This window comes from Bos indicus x Bos taurus, chromosome 1 (genome assembly GCF_003369695.1).
Source record: "Bos indicus x Bos taurus breed Angus x Brahman F1 hybrid chromosome 1, Bos_hybrid_MaternalHap_v2.0, whole genome shotgun sequence".
NCBI classification, from domain to species: Eukaryota; Metazoa; Chordata; class Mammalia; order Artiodactyla; family Bovidae; genus Bos; species Bos indicus x Bos taurus.
The window spans coordinates 137,789,635-137,807,764 of record NC_040076.1 but is presented as its reverse complement, the minus strand read 5'-3'; the positions used below and the strand labels follow the sequence as shown (position 1 = coordinate 137,807,764).

Here is an 18,130-nt window from a genome sequence, read left to right as displayed (position 1 = left end):
CTCCTCCGTCCATGGGATTCTCTAGGCAAGAATTCTGGAGTGGGTTACCATGCCCTCCTCCAGGGATCTTTCCAACCCAGGGATCGAACCCAGGGCGCCTGCATTGCAGGTGGATTCTTTACCACCTGAGCCAGCAGGTAAGTCAGAAAGTGAATTTTAATTACTGTAAGACTGATGGTGACTGAAGCCATGAAATTAAAAGACGCTTACTCCTTGGAAGAAAAGTTATAACCAACCTAGACAGCATATTCAAAAGCAGAGACATTACTTTGCCAACAAAGGTCCGTCTACTCAAGGCTATGGTTTTTCCAGTAGTCATGTATGGATGTGAGACTTGGACTGTGAAGAAAGCTGAGCGCCAAAGAATTGATGCTTCTGAACTGTGGTGTTGGAGAAGACTCTTGAGAGTCCCTTGGACTGCAAGGAGATCCAACCGGTGCATTCTGAAGGAGATCAGCCCTGGGATTTCTTTGGAAGGAATGATGCTAAAGCTGAAACTCCAGTACTTTGGCCACCTTATGTGAAGAGTTGACTCATTGGAAAAGTCTGATGGTGGGAGGGATTGGGGGCAGGAGAAGGGGATGACAGAGGATGAGATGGCTGGATGGCATCACTGACTTGATGGACGTAAGTCTGAGTAAACTCTGGGAGTCGTTGATGGACAGGGAGGCCTGGTGTGCTGCGATTCATGGGCTCGCAAAGAATCGGACACGACTGAGCCACTGAACTGAACTGAAGACTGAAACAAATTTGGTACCTTATGCTAGTAATGCAACCTACTTGACCTGACTGGAAAAATCTAGGATTTAAGTTTCAGCCTATTCTGTTGTTCTTGTTAGAATAATGAAGAGCCTATTTCTGGGAGCTGCTGATACACTTCTACTACAAGTTCACTTTTCAGAATGGACAATTCAAAATTCAAAAGTTATCTCTCATTTTGTATTATGTTGACTTAAATCCCAGGTTGAATATTTATTTTGTTTTTATTTGATGGGAAAAAATGTCTCTAAGAGCTTAAGAATTTTTTTCAAGTCTATCTCATACAACATGTTTTCTTATCTTCATGTTTGAACACAAAAATGCATTTTCAAGGAAAAGACAGAGCAATGCTAGTAATAATAATAAATCTCTCAAAATGTTCACTTCAAACCACCTTTCCTGTTGACTCTCATTTAACTTTCACCTCACATAATTCCAGTTCCCATGTCAAAGTACTCTTTAAAAATGAAAAAGTTTTTGGAAGGATGGAGATATATTGTTATTTTTAATAAGTAGTTTTGCTAATAACCTTTTTGTATTTCTAAAGAGCCTCTTAGACCTACCCTTTGTGTGGGCTTATGGTTTTAGAGACATAACCTATAGGTTATTTTATGCAATTTTGTCACTCAGGTGCTCCTACATAAGTAGAAAAATTAGCAAAGAACACGTGGGGAAACAGCAACTTATTTTCAAGTCACATATGGGTGAGAAGAGAACTCATGGCACACATCCACATCTCTGAACAAGAGAAAATAAAGACCGTTACACATACCTTTACTAAGCAATTTCTGTGTCCAGGTACAGAACCATTGACATAGATTATATTGTGTTTTGTGTTTATTCGCCATACCTAAAGTAGAAATAAAATCAAACTTTAAGAGTTGAAAGTAATGAGAATACACTTACATTAATACAAAAGCTGAGGCTATAAGTAGCCTGGAGTCATAATCATGTTAGCAACTCAAAATATTGGATGAGAATAAAAATTTCAAATCCTATGGATGACTTGTGTTGTAATACTACAACACATGTCTCATGTAAGTGGTAGAAAACTCTCATTTTAAGTATAAATGTGACTGAAAAATCAAGACTACTAGGATATCTCAATATTCTGCTGGCACCATTAAGAGTAACAAGTGGAAATTCAAGTTTATTTTTAGTTAATATGAGCTTGCAACTAGAAACTGGGAAGCCATCATCTCTCTGGGTCTAATTTTTTTAAAAAGTGTGCTAAGCAGATGGCCTTCAAACAGGCCTTCAAACAAATGTGGGGAAAACATTTATACAAGTGAGAATGGTCAAGAAATAGTACTGAGAAAAGGTTTGGGGGAAAATCCAGTTTCACCTACACCTCATGGGTAAATGTTAAATATTAGGGAAACTGAAATCTCTCCTGTCACACATATGCACACATGAAAAGAAAATACACACAGTAGATACAAATAGATGTCTGTGTAAAGAGAAGAGTGAAAAAGTTGACTTAAAACTCAACATTCAGAAAATGAAGATCATGGCATCCGGTCCAATCACTTTATGGTAAATAGATGGGGAAACAATGGAAATAGTGAAAGACTATTTCCCTGGGCTCCAAAATCACTGCAGATGGTGACTGCAGCCATGAAATTAAAAGATGCTTGCTCCTTGGAAGAAAAGCTACGACGAACCTAGACAGCATGTTAAAAAGCAGATTTGTCGACAAAGGTCCATTTAGTCAAAGCTACAGTTTTTCTAGTAGTTATGTATGGATCTGAGAGTTGGATTATAAAGAAAGCTGAGTGCCGAAGAATTGATGCTTTTGAACTGTGGTGTTGGAGAAGACTCTTGAGAGTCCCTTGGACTGCAAGGAGATCAAATCAGTCAATCTTACAGGAAATCAGTCCTGAATACTCATTGGAAGGACTGATGCTGAAGCTGAAACTCCAATATTTTGGCCACCTGATGTGAAGAACTGATTCATTGGAAAAGACCCTGATGCTGGGAAAGATGAAGGTGGGAAGAGAAGGGGATGACAGAGGATGAGATGGTTGGATGGCATCACCAACTCGATAGACATAAGTTTGAGTAAGCTCTGGGAGTTGGTGATGGACAGGGAAGCCTGGCATGCTGCAGTTCATGGGGTCATAAAGAGTTGGACACGACTGAGAGACTGAACTGAACTGGCACATATAAAAGTAATAGAAGAGGAAAAATAATTATATAAATTAAAAAATTTATTATTTTTAATTATATAAAATTTAAAAAACTTCTGCTGATTAAAATTTATAAATAATATATATCTAGAATAAGAATGAAAGAATGTGCACCAAAATGTTACCAATGATTATCTTCTGAGGTGGTTCTTTTGAATGGCTTATTTTCTTCATGTACTTTCTATGTGTTTCACACATATACACAGATTAGTTGTTTTAATAAAAATATAATTATATGCCACCTAATATCTACAACTCATTTTCACTTAGATATTACATATATTCCTCAAGTTCAAAGAGAGTGAATTTAACTCCCCTCTTTTAAATATATAATTATTTCACAATGGATGTATAACACAATGCTTTTTTAGTACTTTTTTTCCTATTTTGATTGTCTCTATTGTCTCCCTCTCTTCTTTTCCTCACCCACATCCACCCACACATTTGACATTTAATAAAAAATAATCTGGTATATAACCATCTACTCTGTGTTTACATGGTGTGGCAACATGTATGTAGGGAGCTTATGCTTATTATAAGAGTATTACACATAATGTTCTGAATATTTATTTTTTCACATACACCTTGTGGAAATCTTTCAAGTCAAATAATATATAATTAACTTTTTCTTTTTAATGAGTGCATTTTCCAAGGCTTGGATGTTAAATGTATACATATGATAGCAACTCCAACACATGCACACACACACACACATACACACACAGCTCATATAGCCCCACCCCTCAATAATTGTAAAACCATACACTGACACGTTAAATATATATACTGTTGCATTTGCATTTAGGCATTAATTTATTCCTAAAAAGAGTCGCTCCAGAAACTTACTTTTAGTCCAAATGCTGTCCTATCCACATTCCCCAACTGTCCAGGCATTTTAGTTCCAGGCCAGACTCTGGCAACATCCTAAAGAAGAGAACCCAAATTAGCACTTTTCAAGTAGTGCCTCTCAATTTCCAACAGTAACAATCTAACCAAAATGCAAATAAGAAATAAGTCATAAAAATATTCCACACCCTCCCCCCATTTTGCTAGGCCCCAGTAAAAAACTAAACATGGACTTAGTCACATTTACCCCTAGAAAATTCCCTTTCTAAATTAGATTAGAACAATAAAAGCACAGATGGAGAACACCTTTAGGAGAAAACTTCAGTAACAAGAGAGCAGCAAATGAGGTGTTTAGAAGGACATACAAACACATCTCAATATCTTTCAAAGAAAAAATGTGGACTGCCTGGCCTGTTCTCACCAATCTTCTGTAATAACTGACTTGAACTCCATCCATCCACGGCAGCTGGAATGGTCCTACTCTCCCACCCCTGCTTCTGATGTTACTATCTTTCTGCAGAGTGACTGAAGGACAGACTCAGTTATCTCTAACAGTGAGAAACTTGGCTTCCATTATCATTATATTTATTCATCTGGTCAATCCTACAGTTCACAGAAAATTATCTCAGAATGGCTAATTAACACTACTTCAAAAAACATAATTAGAACTCAATAGTTGCACACAGAACATTTTAAGTTTAGATTCTGGGTATACAGCCAACAACTGTGTTCACAAGTTACTTGAGTTAGTCCACTCTAGACCTCCATTTTAGTGAGGGTCTGTTACTCATCTGAAATAGGTTTATTTTCTTATATTTCCTTATGGATCCCTCCACCCCTGTTTTTATTTTACTTTGAATATGTAAAACATTAACATGGTTCCAAAGTAAAAAGTGTAATAAAAAAGTGTATCTTCAGTGTCACTCCTGCCACTATTGAGCTCTTCAACGCTATTCTAACTCATCCTTAGTAGGCAATCAATCTTATTAGTTTCTGGTTTATCTTTTTCATCCTTCTTTTTGCAAAAATAAGCAGGTAACGTGTGCATTTGTTATATCCTGGAAATCACGTCATTGTTTCACAACGACCTTGCTGTTTGTTTTTCAGCTGCATAGTATTCCACTATACCTGGGAGTTCAGATGAGTTCATCCCGACTCCCAGCTATGGACATTTATGGCTATAAATAACAAATAATGTTACAATGACTAATTTTGTACAAATGCATCTTTATATTTTGGGGAGAATATCTTTAGGGTTAACTCTGAGAAGTAGGATTGCTGTGTCAAAAGCAAATACGTGGGTAGTTTGTTAGATATCACCACATTTCCCCCCATAAAGAATACAATCTTTTATATTTCCATTAGCAATGGATGAGAGAACATCCTTGCCAAGAGAGTGGAAAAAATTAAACAGCTTGACAGCACAATCTGCTAGGTGAGAAATTAACTCAAGAGTGTTTTTCAACTGTATCTCTCTTATAAGAAGTAGAATACATTATCAAGCTTTAGAATTAACCTTGCATCCTCTGATGCTCCAAAGAGTAACATTCCCCTAGGTTCTTCAGGCTATACCTTTGGGAGAGGTGTTCACTAGGGCTGAATTAGTAGTAGAAAACTCCTTCTCTCCTTCCTATGCCCCTACTGTCTATTTCTCATTTCTTTCTCTACTACTTTCCCCTTTATCATTATATTGTCCTTGACAACTTTTACCAATGGTCTCTTTTAAGGCAGAAACAAATCTGTTAAGGAACCAGTGAAGCCAGATGGAAGGGCACTCTGATCCCTGATCACTTTAGTGGACTTCAGAGTTTAGCATGGGAGGCAGAGATGGGAAAGAAAGTAGGCAGACAGTACTGAGAACATTGGCTGTAAGTACACAGGATATAACCAGATAATTCACGTCTGGCTTTGGAAAGTAAAAAAGGCCAGAACCCATAGAAGTGTGACTTTTACTAGCACCCAACTGAAATAAGATTCAAATTATGTGACCTGATCCTAAAGACAGACCAAAGCACCATATGCACAAAAGCTGAATCTTCACCACTAAAAAGAGGATCGCTAACTTATACTTACACCAGTTGAAATAGCTCCAGGCCTCCTGTGGGTTTTTGTTTGACCATGAGTAGCCGGCTGGCCTTTAAATCCCCATCTTTTCATGACACCTTGAAAACCTTTACCAATACTGAGCAAGATAAATCGGTTACAATTTACATAATGAAGAGAGGTAAAATATCCCCAACTGCATACTTTGATAGTATTTTAGAGTTTCAGCGAAGTTCCTTATCTAAATAACTAGAAAAGGCCATATAAGTAAAACTGCAAATGAACATGCCTTTATCTTTCTCCTGATTGCACCACTTCCTGGAGTCTCATTCTATATAAAGATCGTAAGACAACAGCAAGTTAAGCAGAAGTTCTATCATCCTAATCCTATGTAACGACACAGTAAAAGTGGGACATTTTAGAAGTTCAAGGTACTTGCAAGAGATGCCGCAGGCAATCATTAAGCTCCCCACCTCCTATAAAGCAACTGTACTCCAATAAAAGTTAAAAAAGCAAAACAAACAAACAAAAATCCCCTACCCCCCAGCATGCATGCCCCTGTATGATGAATCACCATCCCTTGAGTCTGTGTAGACCAGCAACTCACCTCTAAGCAATAAACTATGGCAGAAGTGATAAACATCACCTCTGACTCCACATTACAAAGAGACTGGCTTCATCCCTGTGCTCTCAGCTCTGAAAGAAGCCAGGTGCCATAACATAAGCTATCCTATTGAGAGTCATGCAGCAAAGACCTCTGTAGCCAACAACTGTGGGCCTGTTGCTCACCAGTGGCCACATTAATGAGCTTGTAGGCAATTATCCCCAAGTTGAACTCGGAGATGACTGCAGTCTTGAGTGATGAGTCGGCTGCAGCTTCGTGAGAGACTCTGAGCCAGAGGCACCCAGCTAAGCTGTACTGGGAGTCATGATCACAGAAACTGTGAGGTAATAAATGCTTATTGTTTCAGGCTATTGTGTTTTAAAACTCTAGGCAGGTATATACAATATAACATGAAATAAAATATTAATAATGCCCTAAATGCTCAGCAAGATGAGAAGTTGGATCTTGGTTTCAAGGTCTGAATCAGAAGCCACTATGGAGAACAGTGTGGAGATTCCTTAAAAAACTGGAAATAGAACTGCCTTATGATCCAGGATTCCCACTGCTGGGCACACACACTGAGGAAACCAGAAGGGAAAGAGACACGTGTACCCCAATGTTCATCGCAGCACTGTTTATAATAGCCAGGACATGGAAGCAACCTAGATGCCCATCAGCAGATGAATGGATAAGAAAGCTGTGGTACATATACACAATGGAGTATTACTCAGCCATTAAAAAGAATACATTTGAATCAGTTCTAATGAGGTGGATGAAACTGGAGCCTATTATACAGAGTGAAGTAAGCCAGAAAGAAAAACACCAATACAGTATACTAACGCCTATATATGGAATTTACAAAGATGGTAACAATAACCCTGTGTACGAGACAGCAAAAGAGACACTGATGTATAGATCAGTCTTATGGACTCTGTGGGAGAGGGAGAGGGTTGAGAGATTTGGGAGAATGGCATTTAAACATGTATAATATCATGTGTGAAACGAGTTGCCAGTCCAGGTTCGATGCACGATACTGGATGCTTGGGGCTGGTGCACTGGGACAACCCAGAGGGAGGGTATGGGGAGGGAGGAAGGAGGAGGGTTCAGGATGGGGAACACAGGTATACCTGTGGTGGATTCATTTCGATATTTGGCAAAATTAATACAATATTGTAAAGTTTAAAAATAAAATAAAATTAAAATTATATATATATAAAAAAATAAAAATTAAAAAAAAAAGCCAATGGAAAAATAAAATCAGACACGAACAATTTCTTAAAAGTCTAATATTTCAATTTTTAAACAAAACCATTCTATTTTCAAATTCTGCTAACTAGAGAAACATTATGCATTGTAAACAGAAACAATACTAAGGTTCAAACAGTATTAAAGTTTGTCTCTGATTGTCAAATATATGCAGACGATTGGTACAAAGAAATGCCTAGAATGAGTTTTAAGACTCTTTCAGGCATATTGTGTGGATCACAATAAACTGTGGGAAATTCTGAAAGAGATGGGAATACCAGACCACCTGACCTGCCTCTTGAGAAATCTGTATGCAGGTCAGGAAGCAACAGTTAGAACTGGACATGGAACAACAGACTGGTTCCAAATAGGGAAAGGAGTACATCAAGGCTGTATATTGTCACCCTGCTTATTTAACTTATATGCAGAGTACATCATGAGAAACGCTGGACTGGAAGAAACACAAGCTGAAATGAAGATTGCCGGGAGAAATATCAATAACCTCAGATATGCAGATGATACCACCCTTATGGCAGAAAGTGAAGAGGAACTAAAAAGCCTCTTGATGAAAGTGAAAGAGGAGAGTTGAAAAAGTTGGCTTAAAGCTCAACATTCAGAAAACGAAGGTCATAGCATCCGGTCCCATCACTTCATGGCAAATAGATAGGGAAACAGTGGAAACAGTGTCAGACTTTATCTTTTTGGGCTCCAAAATCACTGCAGATAGTGACTGCAGCCATTAAATTAAAAGACGCTTACTCCTTGGAAGAAAAGTTATGTCCAACCTAGATAGAGTATTCAAAAGCAAAGACATTACTTTGCCAACAAAGGTCCGGCTAGTCAAGGCTATGGTTTTTCCTGTGGTCATGTATGGATGTGAGAGTTGGACTGTGAAGAAGGCTGAGCACCAAAGAATTGATGCTTTTGAACTGTGGTGTTGGAGAAGACTCTTGAGAGTCCCTTGGACTGCAAGGAGATCCAACCAGTCCATTCTGAAGGGGATCAGCCCTGGGATTTCTTTGGAAGGAATGATGCTAAAGCTGAAACTCCAGTACTTTGGCCACCTTATGTGAAGAGTTGACTCATTGGAAAAGACTCTGATGCTGGGAGGGATTGGGGGCAGGAGGAGAAGGGGATGACAGAGGATGAGATGGCTGGATGGCATCACTGACTCGATGGATGTGAGTCTGAGTGAACTCCGGGAGTTGGTGATGGACAGGGAGGCCTGGCGTGCTGCAATTCATGGGGTCGCAAGAGTCGGACACGACTGAGCAACTGAACTGAAGATAAAAACAATTTCTCTACCTTTCATTAGATATTAATATGTCAACATTTTTTAATGTTATGTTTCCTTAATTTAACAAAGCCATCACTGAATAAATAATCATCAGAGATTAATGGATTGAAGTAAATAAGCCCACCTGACTAAGATGACTTGTTTTAGACAAATCAAGATAATATCAACATAAAAACAATATGAATATGTATAGGATATAACAGCTAAATATTATCAAATCACAGGTCAAAGCTATTTGTATATGAATAATTTAAATAGTTTTTTTTCACATTAATCAACTAACACATCACTTATGGTATACACTGACCAGCATACCTTGTTTTATTGTGCTCCACATATGCTGTGGATTTTACAATTGGAAAGGTTTGTGGCAACCCTGTGTAATCAGATGACAGTTTCTTTTAAGCCAGAAGTATTTTTAAATTAAGGCACATAAATTGTTTTTTTTAGACATAATGCTATTGCACACTTAACAGACTATAATACAGTGTAAACATAACTTCTACATGCACTGCTGCTGTTGCTAAGTCGCTTCAGTCATGTCTGACTCTGTGCAACCCCATAGACGGCAGCTGACCAAGCTCCCCTGTCCCTGGGATTCTCCAGGCAAGAAACACTGGAGTGGGTTGCCATTTCCTTCTCCAATGCATGAAAGTGAAAAGTGAAAGTGAAGTCGATCAGTCGTGTCTGACTCTGTGAGACCCCATGGACTGCAGCCTACCAGGCTCCTCCATCCATGGGATTTTCCAGGCAAGAGTACTGGAGTGGGTTGTCAGTGCCTTCTCCGTCTACATGCACTGCTGCTGCTAAGTTGCTGCAGTCGTGTCCGACTCCGTGCGACCCCACAGATGGCAGTGCACCAGGCTCCCTCGTCTCTGGGATTCTCCAGGCAAGAACACTGGAGTGGGTTGCCATTTTCTTCTCCAATGCATGAAAGTGAAAAGTGAAAGTGAAGTCGCTCAGCTGTGTCCAACTCGTAGCGACCTCATGGACTGCAGCCTACCAGACTCCTCCGTCCATGGGATTTTCCAGGCAAGAGTACTGGAGTGGGGTGCCATTGCCTTCTCCTACATGCACTAGGAAATGAAAAAATTTGTTTGACTTGCTTTACCAGTTCCAGTGGTCTGGAACTGAACTGTAAAATATCCAAGGCATGCCTGTACATAATTCTTTTTGGCCTCAAGAACTCAAAATAATGCTTATCCTTGATCAAAGAGGTAAAGTAGGAATTTAATGAATTTCCATATTCACTGAAAGTCACCATAAACTTTGCAAGATTAGCATCTAGGAAGTAAATAATAAAATATTTCACTGCAGTTTTGTTTCAGAAACTTAACACTGAATTTTAGAATGTGTTTGAAAAATAAATTCTTTGCAATTTAAAAATAGAATAGTACCTAAAAAGTTATTTGAACTTATGATACTGTTCAGCAAATAACACTTTAAAGAAAAAAAGGGAAGGGAGTGGCAATGCCAAATCTAAAGTGAGCATGGTTTCAAAATACTAACAGTGGTCATTCTTGGTAGAAAGTTTGTTGGTACCTTCTGAATTCTCAAACTGATTCAGCTCCTGCTTACAGAGAGAGCATGCAAGTGTGCACTGGTGAAAAAAACCATTCTGGGTAAATTTCAGAAGATAATTTAGCTCATTTTACCAGCAGATGATTACAAAATCAAAGTGGTATCCTGAAAGTGTTAATTACTGTCAGCTAATTACAGACTGTTTTTCAATCTAGTTCTAGAACACATCATGTTGTTATACTGCGTACAATGGGAGTCTCTTCAATAAATAACCTTTAAACAAAAGGATAAGACACCCATGATATGACAAATCACTGGCTGAATTGAGACCATAGAGAACAAAAGGCACCTGTTGCTCTGGGGTGGGGGGTGGGGGTGCAGAACAGGTGTCTATTCCTTTGTTTCTCTCAGTTGTCACCCAACTGGAGAACAAAAACAAGACAAAAGCAGGAAATGAAGGAATATACACTTAGTATACCCATGCACAGTTCCAACATAGGATTTTCACAGGTCACATAAAATAAAACCTTCATCTCACTAAAAGGGATACGAAATACATAATATGCTTTAATCTCACCCACCCCTTTTTTGCTGCCATTTTTAGTTAATGACAGCAGAATAAATGAAATAAAGGAAAATTCAGATCAGCTAAGAACACAATGTTAAGGTCCAAATCTAGTGAAGCATATGTGAAAATTAGGTAAACATAAAAAGTGTACTTTATTTACAGCATTCATACTTTCTAAAACAAAATTTCAAAAAATCTCAAAGATACGATTTAAATTTAGACTTCACTATCCTTGTTTCTCCTTGTTTCTCCTCACTGTACTTTAAGTTCATGAAGCACAGGGATTGTGCAGCATCTAAAAGCAGCACCCTATCTTGAGAACTCAGAGTAACCCTGTTACTGGCTTTAACTGTGTCTGGAAGAAATAATTATTTCCTTGATTTGGTCCTATAGTTTCCAAATGCTATATATAATGGGTTTTTTAATAGAAGTATAAGAAGACTGTATTAGGAAAAGGGGAGGAAGGGTGTGAAGGTCTGACTGTTAAGAACCTTGCAGAAGAGAATGCATAATTTAGTGTTTCTAACTGTATTCCATAAATCTCCAGAGATTACTACTATGAATTTAATTTCTCTGTCACACTCTGACAAACATTTAAATGTCTACCAGCAGATATAAAGATTTAATACACACTCATCAAATATTTCCCTATTTAGTGGGTAACTGCCTTTGATTGCATGGTTCTGGATACACTTGTATACGAGGATAAAGTAAGGTCTACAAGTGAGGAGTACTCTCAAGTCCATCCATTCTGAGTTCTCTGAGGAATTTTGAAGGAATTTCACCAAGTTTTGCCCTGGCCACTGAAGACCCCTGTAAATGTCTGAAGTCAGTTTCTACCCAATGCAGTGTTCTTGTCTAACCCTATTCAATCAGAGATGTAAAACAGCTCCTGAGCACACAGTAAGTCATCGTGGAATGTTTCAGGTGCTCTGCATCTCATCACACACAAGGTAAAAGCTAGCATGGAAGATCTGTTTGGTTGTTACTCTCCAGGATGAATTCGTGACAGCATGACCTGAACAGGAGGTATTCTGTTTCTGTCAAAAAACTATAAAGCTATAAACTATCATTAAAAACTATAAACTATCAATGTCTGTGAATATTTTTTATCAACAAATGACTGCTAAGTGTACACTGCTTACAGCTTTCTGACATTAAATCTAGATCATACAATATTTGTTGTTTAAGTTGCTAAGTTGTGTCTGACTCTTTTGCGACCCTATGGACTGTATCCTGCCGGGCTCCTCTGTCCATGGGATTCTCCAGGCAGGAAGACTAGAGTGGGTTGCCATTCCTTCTTCCTGACACAGGGATTGAACCTGCGTCTCCTGCATTGCAGGCAGATCCTTTACCATCTGAGCCACCAGGGAAGCCCCTCATTCAGTAGGACAAAGAGCCAAATGTGCAGTGATTCTTTTGGGCCCTTTTCTAGAAGGGAGCATTTTCTGGCTGTCCTAATTAAACCCAGACACCATGTTTGCTGTCCTAGTCTGCTCTTCTCAAAACAGAAAACTCAAATAATTCTGTAACATCATGAAAAGACAAAACAGTTTTCTGAGTATTAGTTCATTAATTACTTCATTAATATAGAAAACAGTGAATTATGCCACTTGGAAAATTAAGGGATCATTTTTTGGAAACAGATTTATATAACCGAAAGGAACTTAGAAATATGTAGAATCTAAAAAAAAAGATACAAATGAACTTATTTAAAAAACAGAAATAGATTCATAGATACAGAACACAAACTTACAGTCACCAAAGGGGAAAAGGGTAGGAGAGGGATAAATTAGGAGTTCGGGATTAGCAGATACAAACTACTATATACACAACAGATAATCAACAAAGTCCCACCATATAGTACAGGGAACTATATTTAGTATCCTGTGATAAGCCATAATGAAAAAGAATATGAAAAAAGATGTATATATATATATATATATAACTCAATCACTTTGCTGTACACCTGAAACTAACAGAACACTGTCAACCAACTGTATTTAAAAAAAAAAACTACATAAAAAATTAAAAAAAAAAACCCACATTAAAAAAAAAAGAAGAAACTTAGAAACCATTTAATCCTAAACCTTTATGTTAAAGATAATGAAATGTATCCAGAGAAGTTAAGCCACTTGCCCAAGGTTAAATCCCTGGTAAATGAAAGCATCTGGTTATGCTTTCAACCCAGGTCACACTGCCTCCTGATAAACAGAGTAAAACAAAAGTAAAGTAGCATATCAGAGAAGCATGGAGCTATTTCAAGGGCATCCTCATTACACTGTAAATTCTAGATGTGGCAGGTATTATGTATTCTTAAAATTACCTAGAGTGCTTTGTAAGGTTACTACTTGGCTATACAAAACAGTTTAAGAGGCCATAACTTGATGTATTAGAAAATACCACAATTGAATTCTAAATAACTCAATGTAGTTAATTCATTTTAAAAGATATTTCCTATTGAGGAAAACATAGATTTTTCCTTTAAAATTTTGAAACCAAAAAAAAAATTTGAAACAAATGAAAAAACAGTAATAATGACAGCAGCCAATACTTTGGAGCATTTACTACATCCCAGATCTTGAGCTAAGAGCCTTATGTGCATTATTTCATTCAACCTTAACACTAGGAGGCTATGAGGCAGGTGGTATGATTAGTCTCATGTTAAAATAAATAAATTTACATTAAAAAAAAGAAAAAGAAAAAAAGATGAGGCTCTTGATGAAAGTCAAAGAGGTGAGTAAAAAAGCTGGCTTAAAACCCAATATTCAAAAAACAAAGATCATGGCATCCAATCCCATCACTTCATGGCAAACACAATGGGGAAAATGGAAACAGTGAGAGACTTTATTTTCTTGGGCTTCAAAATCACTACAAATGGTGACTGCAGTCATGAAATTAAAAGACACTTGCTGCTTGGAAGGAAAGCTATGACCAATCTAGACAACATATGAAAACAGGAGAGTTATCACTTTGCCAATAAAGGTCCATATAGTCAAAGCTATGGTTTTTCTAGTAGTCATGTATGGATGTGAGAGTTGGACCATAAAGAAGGTTGAGTGCTGAAGAATTGATGCATTCTAACTGTGATGTTAGAGAAGACTCTTGAGAGTCCTGTGGACAGCAAGGAGATCAAACCAGTCAATCCGAAAGGAAATCAACCCTGAATATTCACTGGAAGGACTGATGCTGAAGCTCCAATACTTTGGCCACCTGATGCGAAGGGCCAACTCATTGGAAAGGACCCTGATGCTGGGAAAGATTGAAGGCAGGAGAAAGGGGAGACAGAGGATGAGATGGATGGATGGCATCACTGATTCAATGGACATGAGTTTGAGCAAACTCCAGGAGACCCTGAAGGACAGGGAAGCCTGGTGAGCTACAGTCCGTGGGGTGGCGAAGAGTCGGACATAACTAAGCAACTGAACAACAGCAAAGATGAGGTGACAGAGAGGTTAAGAAAGCTGTCTAGGTCACAGAGCTTCGGAGAAGCAGAGCCATGCTTTGACCACGCTCCCTAGACCACCTCACTTTGACTGACTGAACACATAGTTTTTTCACAGAGACTATTTCCCTCTATAGTTTACTCATTTAGAAAAATTTTCACTAGTATGCTTAAAATTTTACTGCTTTGAATAACCAGTAAATAAAGTAACTTATTAAAATGTGCAGGGCTGGAGAACAATTGTTCCCTGAAGGCAGCATGTATCTTGTTTTCCCTCGAGCTTCTGACCGTGTGGAAGCACCCTTCTTTGAACAGTATGCAGGACTGAGCACACAGCTCAAAGAGTCTCTGCTTTGTTAAGAACCTACCTAGCTTTTTAATCACCTGAAGGCTCTGATGGAAAACATTTCTGTACATACTTCGATGTTTTAATGAAAGAACCCAAATTAACTCTTCCCTACTCCTTTCATTTTTACTACCAGTGGTATTATCAAAGTAAGTACCCTGTCTGTCTCTCCTGGCAGCTGCTTCTCTTTGGGCTTCCCAGTGGCTCAGTGGTAAAGAATCTGCCTGCCAATGCAGGAGACACAAGAGATGTGGGTTCGATTCTTGGGTCAGGAAGATCCCCTGGAGAAGGAAATGGCAACCCATTCCAGTATTCTTGCCTGGGAAATCCCATGGGCAGAGGAGCTTGGTGGGCTGCAGTCCACTGGCTCACAAAGAGTCGAACATGACTGAGCATACATACATATTTTTCCTATTTTGAGCCAAAGGGTAATGAGAATTTAAATGACACTGATAACTTCAAAAATAATAAGATTATGACAGAAATTGCTATTTAAGTAATAAGATTATGCCTGAAAATATATGGGTTGTTTTCATTAGCCCAGACTCATAGACAGATTTTTCAGATGATCTTATGTACAAAAAGAAAAAAATCTTTTAAGTAACTGAATGAAATGTTTTCTGATTTCAATCTGAGATTTGAGCAATTATTTCAGGGATGCCACTGTCATGAATTCAAAGTTCAGTAAGACACCTGGCAGGAAAGTGTCCCATGCCCACCAGTATGGGCTCATCACCATCGCCAGTGTCTTCCAAGTTCTCTAAGAGAGACCTAACATTTATCTCCTAAATAATGCAGAATGTGTATTTACAGTTTTCTTTTTGTTTATCTTACTTTCATTCTTTTCAGAGTTCTCCTTTAACATAAAAAAAGAAAAACGCAAAAGTTAAAATAAGCACTGCTAGAATTCAACAGAAAACAATGGACTAAACACTGCATGTTAAGGGTAGAATCAACAGTCATACTTTATATTAGTGACTCTTTCTACATTATCTAGAGATGTTTCCTCCTCAAAACTGAGAAAGAAAGGGAAAAATGTTGAACCTCCAAACCCATCATCTGTTAGAAATTACAGTGGAATATAATCGCCGTTACAGAACAAGGATATAGCCTTTAAAAGGGCCCTAGTACACTAGGGAGTACCACTACCCAGCGGTGGTTGTGGTGGTGTGGGGATTGCATCATTATACATGCTAGGCTTTAATTAGAATAAATTACATAAAACTGATACATTTCAAAGACTGAGACTTAATGTTTATAGAATAATGAAAACTGAAAAATTATTCTGATAGAAAAGTTTTATATATTAGATGTTAAGGATCTTTCCCACATAATCTAAATAGAATTTGTATTCTCAGACTCTCTAGATAAAAAACTATTTCTGATTTAAAAATACAGCACAGGTAAATATATATATTTTTTCGATGTAAGCAAATTTTCCAATGTAATCATTAAAAGAGGAACATTTTATAAATTCAGGAAGCCTGTTGTGGACTGTGGGCCCCGGGTCAATAAAGGTCCTCAAGATGGTTGGATGGAAACTTGCTCTAAAAGCCATTGACTGGGTAGCTTTCAGGGAGATTATCTCCCAAAGGCCACTGCTAATTCCTTGAAATTCTGGAATGAGACCCATACCTCCAGGTTGGCTAACCTGCCTGAGAAACCACCTGCCCTTGACTGGGCTTGCAAGGCCAATGTGGCAAAGGCTGGCTTGAAAGATGACTTTGAGAAGGAGTTAATGCCCCGAAGTTTCCTATGCCAGAGGATAAATACACTGCCCAGGTACACACTGAAGAAAAAGAAGATGTGAAAAGCTGTGCTGAATTTCTGTCTCTCTCAAAGATCAGAATTGAGGAATATGAGAAAGAGCTGGAGAAGATGAGGAACTTAATAACACTTGATCAGATGACCACTGAGGACTTGAATGAAGTTTTCCCAGAAACCATATCAGACAAGAAAAAGTACTCCTACTAGCCTCACAAGCCAACTGAGAATTTATAAACTTCAGTCTGGGAGAAGGCCCTGAATTATAAACTCTGGACATTAAAGATAATTATAGTGAAAAGACAATTTAAGGAAGTCTTCAAGAAGAGGCTCCCAGCCATAAAAAGGAACACATTTGAGTCAGTTTTAATGAGGCAGACGAACCTAGAGCCTATTATGCAGAATGAAGTAAGTCAGAAAGAGAAAAATATCGTATATTAATGCATATATATGGAATGTACAAAGATGGTCCTGATGAAGCTATTTGCAGAGCAGCAATGGAGATCCAGACATAGGGAACAGACTTGGGGACACAGTGGGTGAAGGAGAGGGTGGGACAAATGGAGAGAGTAGCCTGAAAACACATACATTTACCATACGTAAAACAGGCAGCCAGGGGGAGTTTGCTGCGTGACGCAGAGAACTTGAGCCGGGGCTTTGTGACAACCTACAGGGGTGGGACAGAGGTTCAAGAGGGAAGGGACGTATGTATACCCATGGCTGATTCACGTTGATGAATGGCAGAAACCAACACAATATTGTAAAGCAATTATCCTCCAATTAAAAATAAATAAATGTTTTAAAAATGTAAAAAAAGGGGGGTTGCTAGTGTTGGTTACTGGTCACTTAAAAGAAAATGTCTGTGGACAATTTCATTCTTCAAGTAGATAGATTCTATTAACACCATATTTTCTTAAATTACTGTTTTTCCATTTTAAATTTTTCTTAAGTTATTTCTAACGTATATTTAATCCAGTAATTAAAACTGAAAGTATATGGTAAAAAATTTGAATTACTCAAAATATAAGTGTAGACTTAACAATTAAATATAATTATTACAACATGAGAAAAATAAATTTCAATTAGAAACAAGTCTCAAATTAATCTCTAATGGAAAGGAGATGATGAGGCCAGTTACTAAGGAGACCAGTTTTCAGTTTCATGCTAACTAAAATGTGAGTAATACACAGGCTTACTTTTACTGCAATGTTATTTGAAATCAGATTGACTAGACTTGCATACTTTAAAACAGACGTCCATATGTTATCATTTGAGTTCAGTTCAGTTGCTCAGTCGTGTCCGACCCCATGGACTGCAGCACACCAGGCTTCCCTGTCCATCACCATCCCCTGGAGCTTGCTCAAACACATGTCCATAGAGTCAGTGATGCCATCCAACCATCTCATCCTCTGTCATCCCCTTCTCCTGCCTTCAATCTTTCCCAGCATCAGGGTCTTCTCAGTGGGTCAGTTCTTCACACAGGTGGCCAAAGTATTGGAACTT

At 38.2% G+C, this 18,130-nt stretch overlaps 1 protein-coding gene and 1 pseudogene across 1 annotated transcript in view; one reads left to right on the top strand and one right to left on the bottom strand.

The window, feature by feature from the left end:
* Positions 1-18,130, bottom strand: part of MRPL3 (mitochondrial ribosomal protein L3) — a 59,727-nt gene that overhangs the window by 11,408 nt on the left and 30,189 nt on the right. Inside the window, exons 7-9 of the mRNA XM_027546102.1 lie at positions 5,868-5,976; positions 3,795-3,872; positions 1,532-1,609 (exon numbers count right to left, since the gene is read on the bottom strand). Of these exons, the coding sequence (XP_027401903.1) occupies positions 1,532-1,609; positions 3,795-3,872; positions 5,868-5,976 (265 nt within the window). The remainder of the gene's footprint in view (positions 1-1,531; positions 1,610-3,794; positions 3,873-5,867; positions 5,977-18,130) is intronic.
* On the top strand, positions 16,390-16,864 carry LOC113895218 (annotated as a pseudogene).